Source organism: Lagenorhynchus albirostris, chromosome 16 (genome assembly GCF_949774975.1).
Source record: "Lagenorhynchus albirostris chromosome 16, mLagAlb1.1, whole genome shotgun sequence".
NCBI classification, from domain to species: Eukaryota; Metazoa; Chordata; class Mammalia; order Artiodactyla; family Delphinidae; genus Lagenorhynchus; species Lagenorhynchus albirostris.
Window position 1 is genome coordinate 15,412,868 of NC_083110.1, and position 20,440 is coordinate 15,433,307.

The 20,440-nt window shown below is 35.1% G+C and overlaps 1 protein-coding gene across 1 annotated transcript in view; it reads right to left on the reverse strand.

Moving 5' to 3' along the window:
* RTKN2 (rhotekin 2) overlaps positions 1–20,440 on the reverse strand; it is a 77,362-nt gene that overhangs the window by 10,767 nt on the left and 46,155 nt on the right. Inside the window, exons 7-9 of the mRNA XM_060126310.1 lie at positions 19,560–19,654; positions 10,176–10,282; positions 9,079–9,210 (exon numbers count right to left, since the gene is read on the reverse strand). Coding sequence (XP_059982293.1) covers positions 9,079–9,210; positions 10,176–10,282; positions 19,560–19,654 — 334 coding nt within the window. The remainder of the gene's footprint in view (positions 1–9,078; positions 9,211–10,175; positions 10,283–19,559; positions 19,655–20,440) is intronic.

The following is a 20,440-nucleotide window of genomic DNA, read 5'->3' on the forward strand; positions in this document are numbered from 1 at the left end:
ATATGTGTAGGGGAAAGAGAGAGCGAGATAAAGAGGGTGGTAGAATAAAAGCCAACAGACTAAGAGATTTAAGAGAACTAATCAATCAATGCAATGTATGGTCCTTATTTGGATCCTGATTCAAAAAGTTGTTTAAAAAATTACAAGACTGAGACATTTGAACACTGTCTGGATTTTTGATGATAAATTGACTTCATGTACGGCTATAAATTTTCAGTACGGCAGTGTAATATTTACAAGTAAAATGATATGATTGCTAGGATCTGCTTCAAAATAATCCAACGGTGGAGGAAATGTGTGAGGGTACAGACGGGTTCATTTATACTATTCTTTCTATAGATTATCTTGAAATTTTTCAAAAAAACAATTAAAAAATAAAATACAAGTACAAAAAACTAAGAGCCTGCTTTCTTATCTATAATGCAGAGATAATATTTCACTCACACCTTCCTCACAAACATGTTGTAAGGATAAATGAGTTCTTTGAAAGGTGTCTGGTCTAAAGTCTTGTTAACCAGGGATGAAGACAAAATTGTTGATGGCTAAAAACAAGCTTTAGACCTTATATGTATTCTAATGACAAAGAAAGCATACCTTCTACAATATATGACAAGGAATGTTTGAAGTATATAAAGCATAACCATAAATTAAACCAAGCATTAGGTCTGATTAGTATTAGTGATATAGTTATTTTCAATTTATGTCAATGAAATCAGATGTAAACTCTTAAAGGAAAAGACTGCTTAAAAAATTCTTTTTGCTGTATTTAATAAGGGACAATCTGAATAGGTGATACATGCATTAAGAGGACTAACATAATATGAAGAAAATCCCATGTGCTTCATGGTAATTTTACTTGCTAGGGTCCATGATAAATGTAATGGTTAAAAACAATTTCAAGACAATTTAACAAAGGACTATCACACCAACTAGTGTTATTGACTTGTTTGGTACAGATTTTATGATTCATTAAAATGAAGTGATGCATACTATTTAGATCAAGAAAAGACTATTGATCTCAAAGACTCACATTTCTTTTCCATTCCAATCCCCACCCCACTGGCAATGGATAAAACTTTGGCTAATAAAATGCTTTCTACAACGTACAGGAGATTCAGTGGCTCCAGTTAAGTACCCCTTATTGAGAATGTCTAGCTCAACAACATTCATAGGGAAGTTTTTTGAAGTTGAAGCAATCACTTTGAAGTAAATCATCCTTTCAAATTTGGATTGAAAAGAGGAGGGGGATAGCTTTTAGGCTTTTCTTTCCTTAATGTGACTATTTCCACAGATGGCTCCCTCTGAAAATTAATGAACTGACTTAGCCTTACAGGAAATGCCATTTAGAAGGACAAGAATTATAGTCAGAGAACAGATCCTGTGATCAAAATAGCAGAACTATTATTTATATACCTTAGCAACTGTAAAATTCATGTTTTCACATAATTTTTAAAGCAGCATTAAGCAAAATTATTATTTTCTAAATCATGAGAGGAGAAAGACAACCAAAAGAAAGAAACTTTGTATTTAATATTTAACATTATTAAGCATAAAAAGATCTTAGAGACCCAGCACTGGAAATACACTAAAAACTGAAACAAAAACACTATCCAACCAAGTTGGCATTTATCAATGATCCCCTTTATTTAAGAATACTCTAATAGTACATGTCCCTTAGAAATTTACAAAGTAAGCAAAATAATTAAAACATCTACCTTATATTTAAAACCCAAGTAATTTAAAACACTGAGTAGATTGAATAGTTTAAAATCTATGAGTTTATCATAATATTGGAGGTGGTGTGGGACAACAGAAACGACACTCATGTGCTACTTCTGCAGGGGGTAGGTAACTCCACTCCAATACATATTGCCAATAACAATACAATGTCAACATGTAATAACACAACTCCTTACTCTGAAAATTGGTCATTAACATTAAACATTTACCCAGCCTTTTCAGGAAAGACTGTAATTCATTCCTAGTTGATAAGAAAAAGTCCTTTACAAAAGAATGCCAGCTAACACATACAGAAGGAAGGACAGTAGTAGAAGAACGTGTGCAATCTCCAATGTAATGACCGATTCAGGTAAGGGCAATCAGTTCACTAAAACCATTATGTGAAAGATTGCTGAACAATAAAGATAGTCACACTGTGTCTAAGCATCACTTCATTGACTACTTGCTAATTGTAAAGACAAAAATTTACCTTTATAGTGGAGAGAGCTAGTGGTAACCACCTTAACCAAGTCATTAAACCTGGCATTGCCAATAGTAAGACACTTGACATCATATGCCTCTGAACAGAATTCTTCATAAAGTATTTGTTATTATCCATGAAATATTCTCATAATAATGTTTAAAATGAATTTAATCAAGCCCCTAGACCTAATTTACAGTTTAGAAGAAGTACAAAGGATGCACAAGCTTCGAATAGTCCTAGATTGAAAACAAGAGCTAAAAGGACATTTTGGAGACAACGGGGAAACTTGACTATGGACTGGATATTAGATGATATAAGAGAATTACTGTTAATTTGCTTAGCTGTGATAATGGTATTGTAATTATATATATATACGCATATACATAATTTTATATATATATAAATTTATATAATTTGAGAGGCTCCTATTTCTAAAAGGAAGATGTTGAAGTATTCAGGGATGAATCATCAATGTTGGAGACTTATGTTCAAATGGCTCAGCAAGAAATATAGATAAGAGACTTTATAAACTTGCAGCTAAACAAAACAAAACTTTCAGCTATAAGATAAATAAGGTCCAAAGATCTAACGTAAAACATCGTGACTATAGTTGATAACACTATTGAATAAGTGACATTTTCTAAGAGAGTAGACTTAATGTTCTCATAAAAAAGATTTAGGGCTTCCCTGGTGGTGCAGTGGTTGAGAGTCCGCCTGCCGATGCAGGCGACACGGGTTTGTGCCCCGGTCCGGGAAGATCCCACATGCCGTGGAGCAGCTAGGCCCGTGAGCCATGGCCGCTGAGCCTGCACGTCCGGAGCCTGTGCTCCACAACGGGAGAGGCCACAAGAGTGAGAGGCCTGCGTACCGCAAAAAAACAAAACAAAACAAAACAAAAAAAAGATTTAAAAAACTATAATCCAATAATGATTATAGTAATGATTACACAACTGTATATTATTTGTCAAAGTTATCAAACTGTACCCTTAAAACTGGTGAATTTTATTTTATGTAAACCATACCACCATAACAGCTGATTAAAAAATTAAATAAAATATAAAGTGCTTAAACTCCTCCCAAAAAAAAGAAAAATAGATAAAGCAAATATGACAAAATGTTAACGGTTAAATCTGGGTGGTATACAAGTGTTCACTGTAGTATTTTTTTCAACTTTTCTATAAATTTGAATAATCTTATAAGCTGAGAAAAATAAGTAAAAATTACTTTAATATAAGATATAATTAGATAACAGTCATGTTTTTAGAAGTAACAAATAGATTTCTTGACTGAGATGGTGTTTGACATAGTTAAATAACGAGACCAGTGGCATTTACTATTAAGAGTGAAGTTTTCAGATGAATGGAAGGGCTCAAAGGAAACCTGAGATAAAAGTAGGAAATGCTCCAACAACACATTAAAAGGATCATACACTATGATTAAGTGGGATTTATGTGAGGGATGCAAGGATTCTTCAATATACACAAATCAATCAATGTGATACACCACATTAACAAATTGAAGAATACCATATGATCATCTCAATAGATGTGGAAAAAGATTTTGACAAAATTCAGCACCCATTTATGATTAAAAAAAGCTCTCCAGAAAGTGGGCATAGAGGGAACCTACCTCAACATAATAAGGGCCATATATGACAAACCCACAGCAAACATCACCCTCAACAGTGAAAAACTGAAAGCATTTCCTCTAAGATCACGAACAAGACAAGGATGTCCACGCTCGCCACTTTTATCCAACACAGTTTTGGAAGTTCTAACCATGGCAATAAGAGAAGAAAAGAAATAAAAGGAATCCAAGTTGGAAAAGAAGAGTTAAAACTGTCACAGTTTGCAGACGACATGATACTCTACATAGAAAATCCTAAAGATGCTACCAGAAAACTACTAGAGCTCATCAATGAATGTGGTAAAGTTGCAGGATATAAAATTAACACACAGAAATCTCTTGCATTCCTATACACTAACAACAAAAGATCAGAAAGAGAAATAAGGAAACAATCCCAATGACCACTGCATCAAAAAGAATAAAATACCGGAATAAACCTACCTAAGGAGGCAAAAGACCTGTACTCAGAAAACTATAAGATACTGATGAAAGAAATCAAAGATCACACACAAACAGATGGATGATATACCATGTTCTTGGATTGGAAGAATCAACATTATCAAAATGACTATACTACCCAAAGCAATCTACAGATTCAGTGTAATCCCTACCAAATTACCAATGGCATTTTTCACAGAATTAGAACAAAAAAATTGTACAATTTGTATGGAAACACAAAAGGCCTGACTAGCCAAAGAAATCTTGAGAAATAAAAATGGAGCTGGAGGAATCAGGTTCCCTGACTTCAGACTATACTACAAAGCTACAGTCATCAAAAGAGCACGGTACTGGCCCCAAACCAGAAATATACAGCAATGGAACAGGATAGAAAGTCCAGAGATAAACCCACACACCTATGGTCAACTAATCTATGACAAAACAGGCAAGGATATACAATGGTGAAAGGAAAGTCTCTTCAATAAGTGGTGCTGGGAAAACTGGACAGCTACATGTAAAAGAATGAAATTAGAACACTCCCTAAACCATATACAAAACCAAACTCAAAATGGATTAAAGACCTAAATGTAAGGCTAGATACTATAAAACTCTTAGAGGAAAACATAGAACACTCTCTGACATGAATCAAAGCAAGATCTTTTTTGAACAACCTCCTAGAGTAATGAAAATAAAAATAAACGAATGGGACCTAATGAAACTTAAAAGCTTTTGCATAGCAAAGGAAACTGTAAACAAAAAGACAACCTACAGAATGGGAGAAAATATTTGCAAACAACGTGACTGACCAAGTATTAAACTCCAAAATATACAAATAGCTCATGCGGCTCAATAACAACAACAACAAAAAATCCAATCAAAAAATGGGCAGAAGATCTAAATAGACATTTCTCCAAAGACAAAGATGGCCAAAAAAGATGAAAAGAAGCTCAACATCACTATTAGAGAAATGTACATCAAAACTACAATGAGGTATCATCTCACAATGGTCAGAATGGCCAACATCAAAAACATTTACTAACGGTAAATGCTGGAGAGGGTGTGGAGAAAAGGGAACCCTTCTACACTGTTGGTGGGAATATAAATTGGTACAACCACTATGCAGAATGGTATGGAGGTTCCCTAAAAAAACTAAAAACAGAGCTACCATATGATCCAGCAATCCCACTCCTGGGCATATACCCAGAGAAAACCATAATTCAAAAAGATACAAGCACCCCAATGTTCACTGCAGCACTATTTACAATAACCAGGACACAGAAGCAACATAAATGTCTATTGACATTTGAATGGATAAAGAAGATGTGGTACATATATACAATGGAATATTACTCAGCCATAAAAAAGAATGAAATAATGCTATTTGCAGCAACATGGATGGACCCAGAGGTTATCATACTAAGTGAAGTAAGTCAGACAGAGAAAGACAAATATCATGATACTGCTTATATGTGGAATCTTAAAAAATGGTACAAATGAACTTATTTACAAAACAGAAATAGAGTCACAGAGGTAGAAAACAATCTTATGGTTACCAGGGATGAAAGAGGGGGAGGAATAAATTGAGAGATTGGGATTGACATATACACACTACTATATATAAAACAGATAACTAATAAGGACGTACTGTATGGCACAGGTGACTCTACTCAATACTCTGTAATGACCTATATGGGAAAAGAATCTAAAAAGAGTGGATATATGTATATGTGTAACTGACTCACTTTGCTGTACAGCAGAAACTAACACAACATTGTGAATCAACTATACTCCAATAAAAATTAAAAAAAAAAAAAGAAGTAGGAAATGCAAAGGGAAAAGTTTCTAAAGAGAAAGGGCAGGAATCAGTGCTGGAACCGGCACTGGAGAAAATTAAGACGGAAATATCGCAAAGCTACAGAATGTAACACTTTGTCATCAGTTTAATCTTTGAGATAAGCAACTAAATTATATTATTCTTCCCAACCTTAACCTTACCTCATGGTTTAATATTAAAATTCTTTTTGGTAGTTTAGACAAAAGTCATATTTGATGGAAGAGATATTTATGTCATCAGTCCTCAGGGTCAAATACAGCCCACGCTGTCCCGCCAAGTCTAAGGTCGAGTCTATACAAATTACTAGACAAACCATTTTCCTGTGAATTTGTAAAGCTCAATAGTGGAGCCACCACTGGGATTTCTAGGTACGCTGATTTCAGTCATCTTAATAATGGAGTCGATTGACTACAGAATCCCATCGGTTGCCAGGCCATCACCTTTATTACCACAAGGAAAAATGAGTCAATTGAAAAAGGTCAATTTAGTCAGGCCATGTAGATCCTGTTAACTACTTTTCTGGAATTAGACTCTTGTCATCAAATAAGAAAATACAGATGCACTGACTACAATAACAGAGGAGTTCTATTATAATTGTCCTCTTAAATTTAAATGGTAAAGATTCAATACATGCCTAAGTCATTGCCTACAGGTAACTTGGCTTTGGACTCAGAACTTCATTTCAGAGTTACTTTTTACTTTCAAAACTGATACAAAGTGGATATGGAGATAGGGAAAAGTCTAATTTTGCCTTCCAAATCTTGTCTTGCAGTATGTCTATGAAGAAACAGATAAACAATCCATGAATTTTTATCTATTTTTTTCTACCCATTAGGAAAGAGTAAGCCATATAATTCTACTTACTAGCTAAACAAGTTCTATCTGATCTCTGAGTATGTTTTGTCACTTGTAAAACAGAAATAAGATACCTGTAAATCAGGGCTGACCTACATGCTCTGCCTCCCTTAAAGGGCTGAGATAGGTAAAATGAATACTTTGAAGACTGTTTTCAGATCAAACTTTTAAAATCGCATTTGCTTAGATTACATTTTAATTTGGTTTATAGCTATCCATATTCCATTGTGCATCATGTAAGAAAAAAATTGGTAGGATTCCATTTTTACTACCTAGTGAAAATAAGGTTAGACAAAATCATCTATGTAGAACTCCAGCCAAAAATACTTAACATGAATCTAGCGAAACAATTAGTCAAAAACAGATTTGGGGACTTGCCTGGACTTTTCAAAAATGTTAGTGTCATAAAAACCAAAAAAAAAAAAGGCAAGAGAAGGGCACAATTTAGGTAAAAGGGAAACAAAAGACATAGTGATCAGATGCAATCTGTGACCCTTGATGGGGTCTTGGATAAAACAAAAAATAAAAATAAGAAAGAATATTTTGGGAATAACTGGGGCAATTTGCTCTGTATCTTAGATAATATTATTTTATCAACAATAAATTTATTGAGTGTGATAATAATATTATGGTTATGAAAGAAATGTCCTTGTTTTCAGGAGAAATATGCTGACATATTCTAGGAAAGAAATGTTATGCTGTATGCTGCTTACTTTCAAGTGGTTCAGAAAAAATTTTTTTTTAACTATCTAGAGAGAAAGCAAATGTGGCAAAATGTTAATAGCTGAAGAATCTAGGTGATGGGTATCAGGTTTTACTTTTCTCTTCTTTCAACTTTTCTGTACATTTGAAATTTTCAAAAGACTATGGGGGGGAATGAACACTGCATAAACAAAACAAAACAATGAAAAAATTGTATCAATTTTCCAATAATAAAATTATACTTTCATTAACCTAATTTTCTAAATGAAAATAAATTCACTATGTTATAATACTGAGGTATATTATTTAAGAGCAACATTAATCTTTCTTATACACAAAACAGACAAATTAAGTGGACTTAATTACATAGTAAAAAGGTCTCACTGAAGGATTTCCTTTGAGCAAAAGGTAGTGTCATTTCTAAAAGCAGGATAGAAACAGATCAAATGTTACTATTGCAAAGATCACAGAAATTAACTAAATCCTTATACACTAGCAGACCAGTATCTACATGTTTTTTCAGGACATATAACTTTACATTCTTCCTCAAAAGATAACTTAAAGGCAAGTAGAACACGTATCTTACAGTTAACAGATGTGATGGCTCATATTTTATCATATACTTCACTTTAACCACTCTGCAGGTAAGCAAAGTAAAAAAACTAAGACAATTAATTGCAGTCCATAGGCAGAAAACATGACATTCTACTCTAGAAATGCCATTTTAACTCTAGAGTAGGAATGCTATAAAAAGAGGGGAAAAAAACCTCTAATAAACACTAGACTTGGATGATAGATGAAAACAAATTAAGATTGTGAGATAAAGAAAATAAGCCTGCCTTAGACTGAAAACTTTTCCTACAGATTTTTGAGTGAAAACTTTCTAACTAAAATTTTATAATTTCCTTTGGATCAAACCAGTATATTTATGTGTATGTGGTATTCTCAACAGAATGTGAGGCTTTCTTGTCCTGGCAGAAGGTTGAACAACTGCCCATTAGCCCCATAAGAAATCAGAAAGTATACTCAGGAATTTCTTTTTAATGGGTTCATTTAAGTATTAACTAGAAAGAGCATCATCGTTAACATGAGCTAACAATTTATGTTTTTATAATCTCTTAATTAAATAAATTCCTAAAAAATTTAAATACCCTGTTAATGTGGAGTTACATTCTCTGCTTTAAAATCTATTTGCTAGTATAGATTCCAATTACTATGTTTTCGTAGGAAATATATAGTATTTCCTTTACCAGATAAGCTCTATAAATGGAAAGAAAAATAAGAATATCTTTACGAACTAACCTAGTTTTAGCAGTCCTTCCCTTTTTGTAAATAAGATGACAACAGTGTGAATTGTAATAGAAAAGAACAAACTTCATAAAATGTTATACCTTTATTTTCAAAATAGCATTTTATTTACCTTGTTAATGGACACTACCAAAGCTGGTTCCACTTTACCTTCGATTTCTTCTGGAGTGTAAAAACAATAGAGTTTACCCCCTCTTAAAACACAATACAACCTTCTCCAACTAATCAGACCTTCTACCATTTGCTGAAAAAGAAAAATCAAGAAACTCTCAACTTTAAATCATTATTTATCATCTTAACTCTAAATTCAACAAAATACTTGAATTAGCAAAGTTAGTTTTTTGAAATGTTTTAATGTGATAGAGTTACCCATTAATTTACGATACAATAAGTCAATAGCCCAAAGTAAAAAAGTAAGTTTGTATCAGAGAAGAAAGGTGTGGAATTCTCAAAAGCATTAAGCAAAATAGAGGTAATAATTATCACATAACTTTTATATACATAAAATCATAAATCAATGCAGTTTTAGAGAAGCTAGTCTATTAAAAATTAGTGATTGGAATTCCACAGCAATTCACGTACTGACTCAGGAAAAGTATAAAAATAACTGAATATTCAAAATAATTGAATATTCAAAATATTCCCTTACTGTTCTAAGAACACTGGAAAATGTTGACTTCCCTGTAAGAATGCAAATTTTCTTTCCTCTTAATGGAATCTTTTTTAAAAAGCTATTGATTCATTGAGGCCCATAATTAATTATTTACTGAATACAAATAACTATGGTTATAAATAAATTAGGAGTAGGTGGCACAGAGGCAGCTTTGGAAGCCCAGAGGCCTAAACTGTGCCAAGAGCTGTCTGCCAGAAAGGCCTTCATGTGAAAGGTGTTGAGCAGTCCTCATCAGTTTCCACAGGGAGTCCTCTGGTACTGATTATCCTGTTACTGCTATTAATGAAGCAGAGGAACCTGGAAGAGGTAGCCCCTTAGCCATCAAAACTGCATCAGACCCCTCCCCTTCCCTACCTTCTCACTCCCAGCTGCACCCTCCCCCCACATTTGATGTCTAACAAGGAGAAAACTGTCATTTAAGAGAAGACTTTATTAAAAAAAAAATACTTCACAATATCAGAATGCCAAACAACTGCCAGGATATTAAGATCAAAATTAGAGCTATAATTGTTGCAGGATATTTAAAGTTCTCTAACCTGCTGATTAAGAAATCCTGCAAACGCATCCTCAGCCATACAAGCTGGTTGGGCGACTAATCGGCAGCACATGTTACCATATAAGGGAAGCCAAAACGAGGACTCTTCTATTTAAATGAGAAAAAAATCAAGTTATAAATATATGTTTATTTCAGGTCATTATTATACATTTTGATTATTTTTACAATTTTTTTTTTGCTTTATATAAGAACATATGTAAAGGTTCATCCTGCTCAAATGACTGTATTCAATGACAAAATCAAATAAAAGAAAGCAGTCAGGACAGGATGGTATTAAACTGATAGTTTACAGCATGCTATCACCTGGAGTAGACATGGAACGTTTAGTCTCTTGATCTCTTGTTTGATCTTAAAGTAATTAATCAATGGAGGTAGTTCAGGGCATATAAGTAAACTCATGTATTTTAAAAAACATCCTAATAAAGTGATTTTTGTTCGTCAAATTCTACTTTTTGCTCTGATTTTCATTATAATAATTAGCAAAGTGATGCTCTGAATAAAACAGTTCAGGGCACAACTTTATGATCAGAATTTAATAATAACCCTTTTGACCTTTCCCCTTGTCCCTTCCCTTACTGAACAACTCGGGTGTCAGCCATTATGTGGAGTCCACCACAATGGGTATCTGTGCCAGGAGTTGGGCAGGGGCGGGCGGGGAGCAGTGGTGTGCCACAGCTGGGTGCTGGGGCCGGTCAGGTAAGGAAGGCGAGTGGGAGAGCTGCCTGGCATGAGGAACCGGAGCCTGAAGGGGCGGAGGAGGACGGGTCGCATGGGGAATACAGAACCCAAAAGGGGCCTCTGCTCAGTGGCCGGCCTGGCGTGGGGAGGAGGGGCCCAGGTAGAGTAAGGAGGGTATCTGTGTGCGGTGCTGCCCAAGTGAGGTGTCCGAATCCAGGGAAATTAAGAAGAGTGCGGGGGGCGGTCCAGCCACGGGAGTCAGTTTGAGAGTAACGAGGGGACCATTCACACATTTGGTGACCCAGACCAGTGTGTCAGAGCCTGGGGAGATGGAAATGCAAGCAGAGAGACAGCCGGGTGTGGGGTGTCAGAGCACAGCAGGCTGAGGACGGTGTTCACATGGGCTGAGGAGGGCAGCCCTGGTGGGGCTGTGTGAGCCTGAGCAAGGTAAGGAGTATCCCTGTGGGGCCAGGGGCAGCCCAGAAGGGGAGTCAGAGCCCCGGCAGGAGAGAGAAGCAGTTATGTGAGAAAGATGGAAAATGGTTGCTTTTGAGGAGACTGACCAAAGAATAAAAAGCATTAAAGATAATAGAAGACAGGTTTCTCGCTGTCAGAGGAAGGCATTACAAATGTGCAGAATGAACTCTTTGGTATTGGATTAGAACTAGACATACTGGTGTGAACTCATGGTTTTCAACATACAGAGATTAAGAAATGCATGACATACAGAGTGAAGTGAGTCAGAAAGAGAAAAACAAATACCGTATGCTAACATACATATATGGAATCTGAAAAAAAAAAAGATGGTTCTGAAGAACCTAGGGTCAGGACAGGAATAAAGATGCAGACATAGAGAATGGACTTGAGGACACAGGGAGGGGGAAGGGTAAGCTGGGACGAAGTGAGAGAGTGGCATGGACTTATATACACTACCAAATGTAAACTAGATAGCTAGTGGGAAGCAGACACATAGCACAGGGAGATCAGCTCGGTGCTTTGTGACCACCTAGAGGGGTGGGATAGGGAGGGTGGGAGGGAGAAGCAAGAAGGAGGGGATATGGGGATATATGTGTATGTATAGCTGATTCACTTTGTTTTACAGCAGAAACTGACACACCACTGTAAAGCAATTATACTCCAATAAAGATGTTAAAAAAAAAAAAAGAACAAATGCATGACAGGACTTCCCTCGTGGTGCAGTGGTTAAGAATCCGCCTGCCGATGCAGGGGACGTGGATTCGAGCCCTGGTCCGGGAAGATCCCACATGCTGTGGAGCAACTAAGCCCGTGCACCACAACTACTGAGCCTGAGCTCTGGAGCCTATAAGCCACAACTACTGAGCCTACATGCCACAGCTACTGAAGCCCGTGCACCTAGAGCCCGTGCTCTGCAACAAGAGAAGCCACCACAATGAAAAACCTGCGCACTGCAATGAAGACCCAACACAGCCAAAAATAAATAAATAAATTTTAAAAAAGAAATGCATGACAAAATATATATACATGTACGTCCACTGAGAGGGCCTAGGAAAAGTGACACCTAATAGTGACAGTCTAATAGCAATGAAAATACCTATAGCTCAGATCATGTCTTCTAAATATTATTTCTATTAAAAAGAACCAGTCTTCCTTGGAGAAACGGATGACTCCAGGACTGAGGCAGGGAAAGTACATGATGAGCCTGAAATATCTTGTTATGCCTTACGTAAGGAAGTACTCAATGAATGAGGAGGACATGTAAAAAGACACAGAAGCCATCTTGAATGTGCTCCCATTGGCCAAAATGGAGACAATCTGAATCTTAAACAAGATATTAGCAGATTATAAGGCACTGAATAAAACTGTAAAACATGAGTCCATGTTGATATAAATAAATCAATGAATAAGTTGAAAGTCTAATAAATATACTTAGTTTCAAAGTATCCCCCTCCCACACATAAAAAATGTATTAATTACAAAGAGGAAAACAAAAAGAGTAACTTAACAGTAGAGAAGCTTAACAGACACCACCCTAATCAAGTGAACATCATCAGTAATGGGATGAATCAAAAGATGCCACCTGACAGAATGCAATGAGAACGCAGCATCACCGCTGCGATATTTCTGCCAAAGACGCATATCCTGAGTCTCAGTCCAAGAAAACATCAGACGAACCCAAACTGAGGGAACTTCTACAAAATAACTATGATGTTTAAAAATGTCAAGGTTATGAAAGCCAAGGAATGACTGGAGAACTGATCTAAATTGAAAGAAACTAAAGAAGCATGATGATTAAATGCAATGCGTGAATCTGCACTGGATCCTTTTGTCATAAGGGACATTATTGGAGTAACATTTGAATGGTGTCTGTATTAGTAGAAATAATAGTAATGTATTAATGCTGACTTGAATAGCTGTAGTGATGTAGCCAGATGTCTTTTAGTAGGAACAGGTATTAACATATTTGGGAGTAATGAAGCATCAGGTAAGCAACTTGTTCTCATATATTTTGGGGGGAAAAAAATCTTGATATTCAACTTTTAACTGTTCTGTAAGTCTGCAATTGTTTAAAAAAGTTCTTTCAAAAAACATTAAGATAGTCCTTTAATGTAGTGTGCAGGCAGGTATACAACCTTTATAACTGTATGGAAGGAAAGCACTGTATAATTTATTCTGTGTATTGGGGTATAAATAAAAATGCAACATACGGTCCTATGTTCACACTGGACCACATAAAAAATATCTGTAAAGTTTTCACTGCACCCATGTTGGTAACTGCCTATTAAATGACTAACCATTGGCTGTTACTATCATTGACCAAAAGGTCTTAGTAAGTCCGGAAAATAAAACATTTTTTGTAAAAATACAATTATTTAATATATAGAGGCAGTGTAGCCAAGGCTTGACACATCAGTTAAATGAAAAAGACCAGCATAAATGAAGAGCACAAAGTTAACACAAAAACAGTTTTTTAACAATTTACCTGCTCAACATTCTACTGAAGAATAGCATACCACAAATTGTCTGGGACTATTCAACTCTTTGTTAAAGCTGCTGTCTTTTAGAAACAAAGGGTTTGATCTGAGAGAAATAAGTGTATAAATACAATAAAGTCAATGATTTAAAAATGCAGACATAAATACATAAATTAGAATCTCCTTTTGTAAAATAGGCAGGAAATGAAATAAAAATTCTATAAAAGCATGCATCTACGTAATACAATTGAAATCACCCTTGTGATTTATGAGTTTAAAGTTTGAAAGGGAATTTATTTATTTATTTATTTATTTTTGCGGTACGCAGGCCTCTCACTGTTGTGGCCTCTCCCGTTGTGGAGCACAGGCTCCAGACACACAGGCTCAGCAGCCATGGCTCACGGGCCCAGCCGCTCCACGGGATGTGGGATCCTCCCGGACCGGGGCACAAACCCACGTCCCCCGCATCGGCAGGCAGACTCTCAACCACTGCGCCACGAGGGAAGCCCCAAAAGCGAATTTCTTTACATAGCAAACCCAGATTTATGAATGGCTTGTTTTTAAGTTAGGATCCACCTCCTAAAGAAACAGAATCATAAATGATTAGTTTTTCAGACCAGTCACAATCAATAATGTATCTGGAACCTAAATACCACATGTAACAGTGTGCTTCTCTAGTAAAATAAGTTCAGATTTCATGGCACACCAAGAAAAATAATTCCTTCCTCACTGCAGACCTTGAAAAGACCTTGAAAAGATATACTGGATGTAAAATTCTTTGCTCTACAGATCACGTGCCACATACACTGCAATCACCTCTTACTTCCTACATAGGTTTCTCTACAGCTCATGACCACTGTGGAATAAAGCACAGTCACAGCTTTTTCTCCCTACTTCTGACAAGAAATACAGCATCTAGGCTATTCACTTAACTTGCCCGAGTATCAATTTCTCATTCTTAAAATACTACCTATTAAGTACTAGGGTTGCTGTGAAATCACATAAGATAATGTGTGCATGACATTTATCGCTGTGTCTGGCATGTAAAAGATGCTTCTCATAATTTCATATCCAGGGCACTCTCACTCCCCAAACCATATCCTTTCCATTTCTCAATGCTGTCTTTCTGCCCTTGTGCAACACATTAATCAAAATACTTAATTCTTCTTTTCTAACCAAAGGTGGTATTAGGACAAGATGAAATGAAACAGGAAGTGAAAGAGCAGTTTGACTTTTCATTACTTAAAGATTTTATCTAATTCATCTGTAGTTTCAGATGGGGAGCAAAATGGAGTTTAAAAACAACAGCAACAACAAAAACAAAACACAGGCAAGAGAAAGAATCGATAACATCTCAGTTCCATGTGAGTCTATCTTTACAATGTGGTTTCATTGTTTTGTAAAAAGTATAAAAATTTCTTGATGACAAATATAAGCCTTAAGATATCATTTTGGCTTTTTCCTTAAACTAGCACAAGTAATAAAGTTGAGTTATAAATTTCAAAAATCTTGTATTTCCTCTTTATTTTATAGTATTTGGTAGACACTGACATAAATTTATTTAGGAAACCCTATTAAACATAGATTTATTAATGAATAAATCCGAGGGTGGCTTTTTTCTGTATAAAATTTTGTTTCTTTTTAATTACAAGCTTTCTTTTTTTTTCAAAATATAACTGATTTACAAGATTTTAATTTACACACATTTCTAGAGATATACCTATCACATCAAAAGGGTTAGGCATATAGGTTAGTGTTCTTGAAATTTTTTTCTGTGGCATCTACAAGTTCCAATGTCAACAGGGGTTGGGTATTATTGCTGTAAGCACAGGTCTTTTCACAGTCTTTAACATGCTAGTCTTTATTGTGTTTCTCAAAGAAAGAAGTATACCACATAGTTCCCATGCTTATTTGCTCAGGAGCATTTTATTAAAGGAGAACCTAGTAATATCTTATAGAACACTGAAGACGTGACACTGCTAAAATCGATGATTTCTTTGTGAATTTTGTTCCCTTCCACAACCTTTCAGGTGACTTGGTTGAAAGAATGGGACCTTTCATCACCAATTCCATTATTCACACATCGATAGTATTTTGAGTCTTTAGGTGCTTTATCAGTAATCATGCCTAACCAGAATGCATAGCAGAAAGAGCACAGCCTTTCCTAGATTACTTGAAGTCTGGCTCGACCACTGGCTAGCTACATAATCTGGCATGTTACATTCTCTAAGCTGTATTTTACTCATTTGTAAAATATAAATGATAACAAAATGAGGAACTTGTGAAAGCACACAGCTAGCCAGTGCTAGAACTGGAATACGAATCTAAGGCTGATGGCTCCAGTCTCCACTATTAATCACTTCACTGTGATGCTCCCTTATAACTACGTCTCACAGAGACTAAGAATAAAAACTGCTTTAACAGTGTTCATGTATTTATTTATATTTTATTGTGGTATGAACATGTAATAGGAGATGTACTCTCTTAACAGATTTTTAGTGTACAATACAGTAGAGTTAACAAATGTTATAATGTTGTACAGCAGATCTCTAGAACTTATTCATCTTGTATAACTGAAGCTTTAGATCTGTTTATTAGCAGCTCCTCCTTTCTCCTTCTCCTAGCCCCTAGGAACTGCCATTCGACTCTCTGCTTCTAATCGTTTGTCTATTTTAGATACCTCATATAAGTGGAATCAGGTAGTATTTGTCCTTCTGTGACTGGTTGTTTCAGTTAGCATAGTGTCCTCAAGGATCATTCATGTTGTCACATATTGCAGAATTTCCTTTTTCAAGGCTGAATAATATTTCAATGAACAATGTCTGGCACATAATAGGCACTCAACATATGGTGATAATATTGGTAATTCTAGAGAACTAACACAAATGGAATTAAACAAACTTAATTTGCCAAGTTTTCTGATAAAATTGACAATGCTAATACTATTGCAAACTTCAAGTTTTGGGTGATAGAAGGCTTGATTAGATTGTTCAGACCAATCTTCCCACTGAAAACTACTAAAAATGCTGAACCAAATATATTTTAAAACTTTTCCCCAGAGCAAGAAAGAGGTAACAAAACTATAATAAACTTCCAGTACAAATCTGATAAATGAGAACCAGTGAGTTAAATGAGCACAGAAGCTGTGTTTGTCCTGAGAGCATCTGCCAATCCCAGAAAATCTCAATTTATGACTTAATGATCCTGCAAGACGAGGGAAGCAGAACAGAAATCACAGTCTAGGACCTGAACAATGTAGGCAGATTAATGGGACGATTCTCCTCATATTAAACTGATATCCCAAAGGAATCACCAACAGGGTAGTGGTGAACCATGAGTAAACCAACCTAACTGCCCAGGATTCCCACTGCCCGGAGGTAGGGATGAAGGGATGCAGAGAAACTCAGACATGGTCTTTGGATAAAGTGAGGCCAGAATGATAGTCTCACCAGGTGCCTGTGAGATGCAAAAAGAGACACCGAGCATTAATTTATTCCTCTATGTAGACTTTCAATTACAATGACAAGCACATGAAGATAACTAGACGTGCAAGGAATTGAGACATCATGACTGAGAACCAGTTAAAAAAAAAAAAAAGAGAGAAACTGATCAAGAAAGACTTTATATATCTGAATCATTAGCCATAGACTATAAAACAGCTATGCCTACTCTTTTAATAAAAACCTAAAAGATAATATTAACAATATATGCAGAGAATAAAAAGTGAAAAGTGGCATAGCAGATTTGAAAAAGTCAAACAGAACTTCTAGAAATAAGTACAATAAGTGAAATGAAGAACTTGGTATACAGATTTATCAGCAGATCAGACAGAGCTGCAAAGAGAATAAAGGAAACAGAAGACAGTGCATTAAAATTCCAGAAAAGCAGCATAGACAGACAAAAAGATGAGGAATACATCATAAAGGGTACTAAACATAGAGGATACAGTCAGAAAGACTAACATAGGTTTACTAGGAATGCTACAGGGAGAAAGGCAATAGAATGGATCAGAGGCTGCCTGAATAGACAAGTAAGATTTTGTCCAGAAATAATGAAAGACATCCATCAATTTAAAGAAGTTCAAGGATGTCCAAAAGCAGCATAAATAAAATTAAATTCTACACCTATAGCACGGTGAAGCTTCAGAAAACCAAAGACAAAGAGAAAATTAAAAGTTACCTTCACAGAAGCAACACACTGACAAATGATTTTCGACAGCCAGTACGAGATGCCAGAAGGTACTGGAATTATATCTTTAATATTCACAAAGTAAAATATTCAAGTTTCTACATCATGTAAAAAATATCTTTCAAGAATGAAGCTAAACAAAGTCATCTTCAGACATACACAAAGAACTAAGAAGTATGATATTAGCAGAACAAACTAAAATAAATTCTAAGGATTACACTTCAAGCAGCAGGAAAATAATACCAGATGTAAGGTATAAGACACAAGCAGTACATGGAAACATGCAGGCAAATCTAAATAAATATTAAGTGTATAAAACATCTTGTGAAATTTAAAAACCAAACAGAATTATAATGTATAACAACAGCACATAGGTCAAAGAAATGGAGTTTATTCTAAAGTCCTTGCAGGATCTGAGAAAAAGGTAAAATTATCTTTTCATTTTAGACTTAAGTATGATTAATAAAATTTCTAGAGGTAATGTCTAAAAGATGAGAAAAAGAATTATAACTTTAATTAGAACAAGGAAAAACTGAAATGATAAAACTATCAATCCTTAAAGATGCAAGAAAGAGAAAACCACCACGGAATAAGTAAGACAAACAGAAAACACAGAATATGATGGTAGATTTAAACTCAAATACTTAATATCATACAATATGGGTTATAAACCATTTGATACTGAATGTAAAATACTGGTTTGATTTATCTTGGTTTTTAATATACAACCATCATAGACCAGAGATCTCTCTCACTAGCCAATGCTTTTGTCAGTGTTTACACATATATTGACATAACATATACTGACGTAATGAGTGATCCGCAGAATCGTTCATGCCTACCTTCTGTTGGTAGCAAGCAGAGGATATGTGGGAAGGTAGGGCTAAATTAATCTTAAACCTTTTTCTCTGGATGATAATTTGTAGTTATAGTTTATTAAAAAGAAATATATAGCAAGGTGAAGAAGGGAGGTAAGTGATTAGAAGATTTGTAAAACAGCAGGAGCACTGTCCACGCTCCAAGATTATTTTTACCTATGATGAAAAATATAGAGTAGTGTTGGTAAAGTAGTTTGGAAATATGATTTGGGTTACTTATTCTTTTTCATTTTTTGAAGTATAATATATAAAATTATATACTACCTTCCTTATACCTTTTGTTGTAAAGATAGATGGCTCTTCATGCTTTTACTGGCTTCCTCAATTTCAAATTTAAAAATAAGATACATCTTTGACAACTAGAAGAGTGGTAAAGTCACCAATTTCAAGTCAAAGACAAGGATTCAGAATATGCAAAACCTTTATGTTCTCACCAAGCAAGCCTCACAAACAAATCTCTAGCAAACAGTAGAAAGAGAAAAATAAACTTTCTGCTTTTGGGGAAAAGGGACAGACATATTTTCAAGAATCCACAGAGTTACTCGTGACTACATTATTTAGGCCAATAATCACTTCAGGGGAACATATTAAAATTAAAAATTATTACTGTCACCACACAAATATTGACATAACATGTATAATAAGTAAAATATAGACTGTACTTACCATCCCCATTAATAGACAGATTATGGGTCTTGAAGCTATTCTCAGCACTTTCCAAGCTCAGGGTAGTATGAGCTAGCAAACTGTACTTTGCACCACTAATAGTGAGAAAAAAGACATGTTTTAAGTATTTTAGTATATTTTCCACTACATAAAATATTTAGATGTTCAACAACAAAATAAACAACCCGATTAAAAAACGGGCAAAGGTCTTAAACAGACATTTCTCCAAAGAAAATATACAAATGGCCAATAAAAACATGAAGAGATACTCAAGATCATTAATCCTTAGGAAAACACAAATCAAAACCATAATGAGAAACCACTTCACACCCATTAGAATGGCCATTATTAAAATAAATAAATAAAAAGAAACAAAGCAACGAGTGTTGGCCAGGATGTGGTCAAACTGGAACCATTGTGCACTGCTGATGGAAACATAAAATGGTACAACCACTATGGAAAACAGTGTGGTCATTCTTCAAAAAATTAAAAATAGAATTAGCATATAAAGTCTGATGAGAATTTTTATTAATTGGGCCAGGTGATATGTTTCATAAACCTTCTTTGTCTCTTACTAAATATGTAATAAAATCTCTATCACAAATATATATATATACATGTAGCAAGAATGCAATGCATGCACGCACTTCTTTAATAAACAATGGCATACCGCACGGAATGTTGTTCCCTGGGAGAATGCCTCTTGGTTTTGGGTATTTTTTTCCGTTTTATTGAGAAATAATTGCCATACATTACTGCATAAGTTTAAGGCTTAAAGCATTTGATTTATTGGTTTGATATATCTTGGTTTTTAATATACAACCAATATAGACCAGAGGTATCTCTCACCAGCCAATGTTTTTTGTCAGTGTTTACACAGG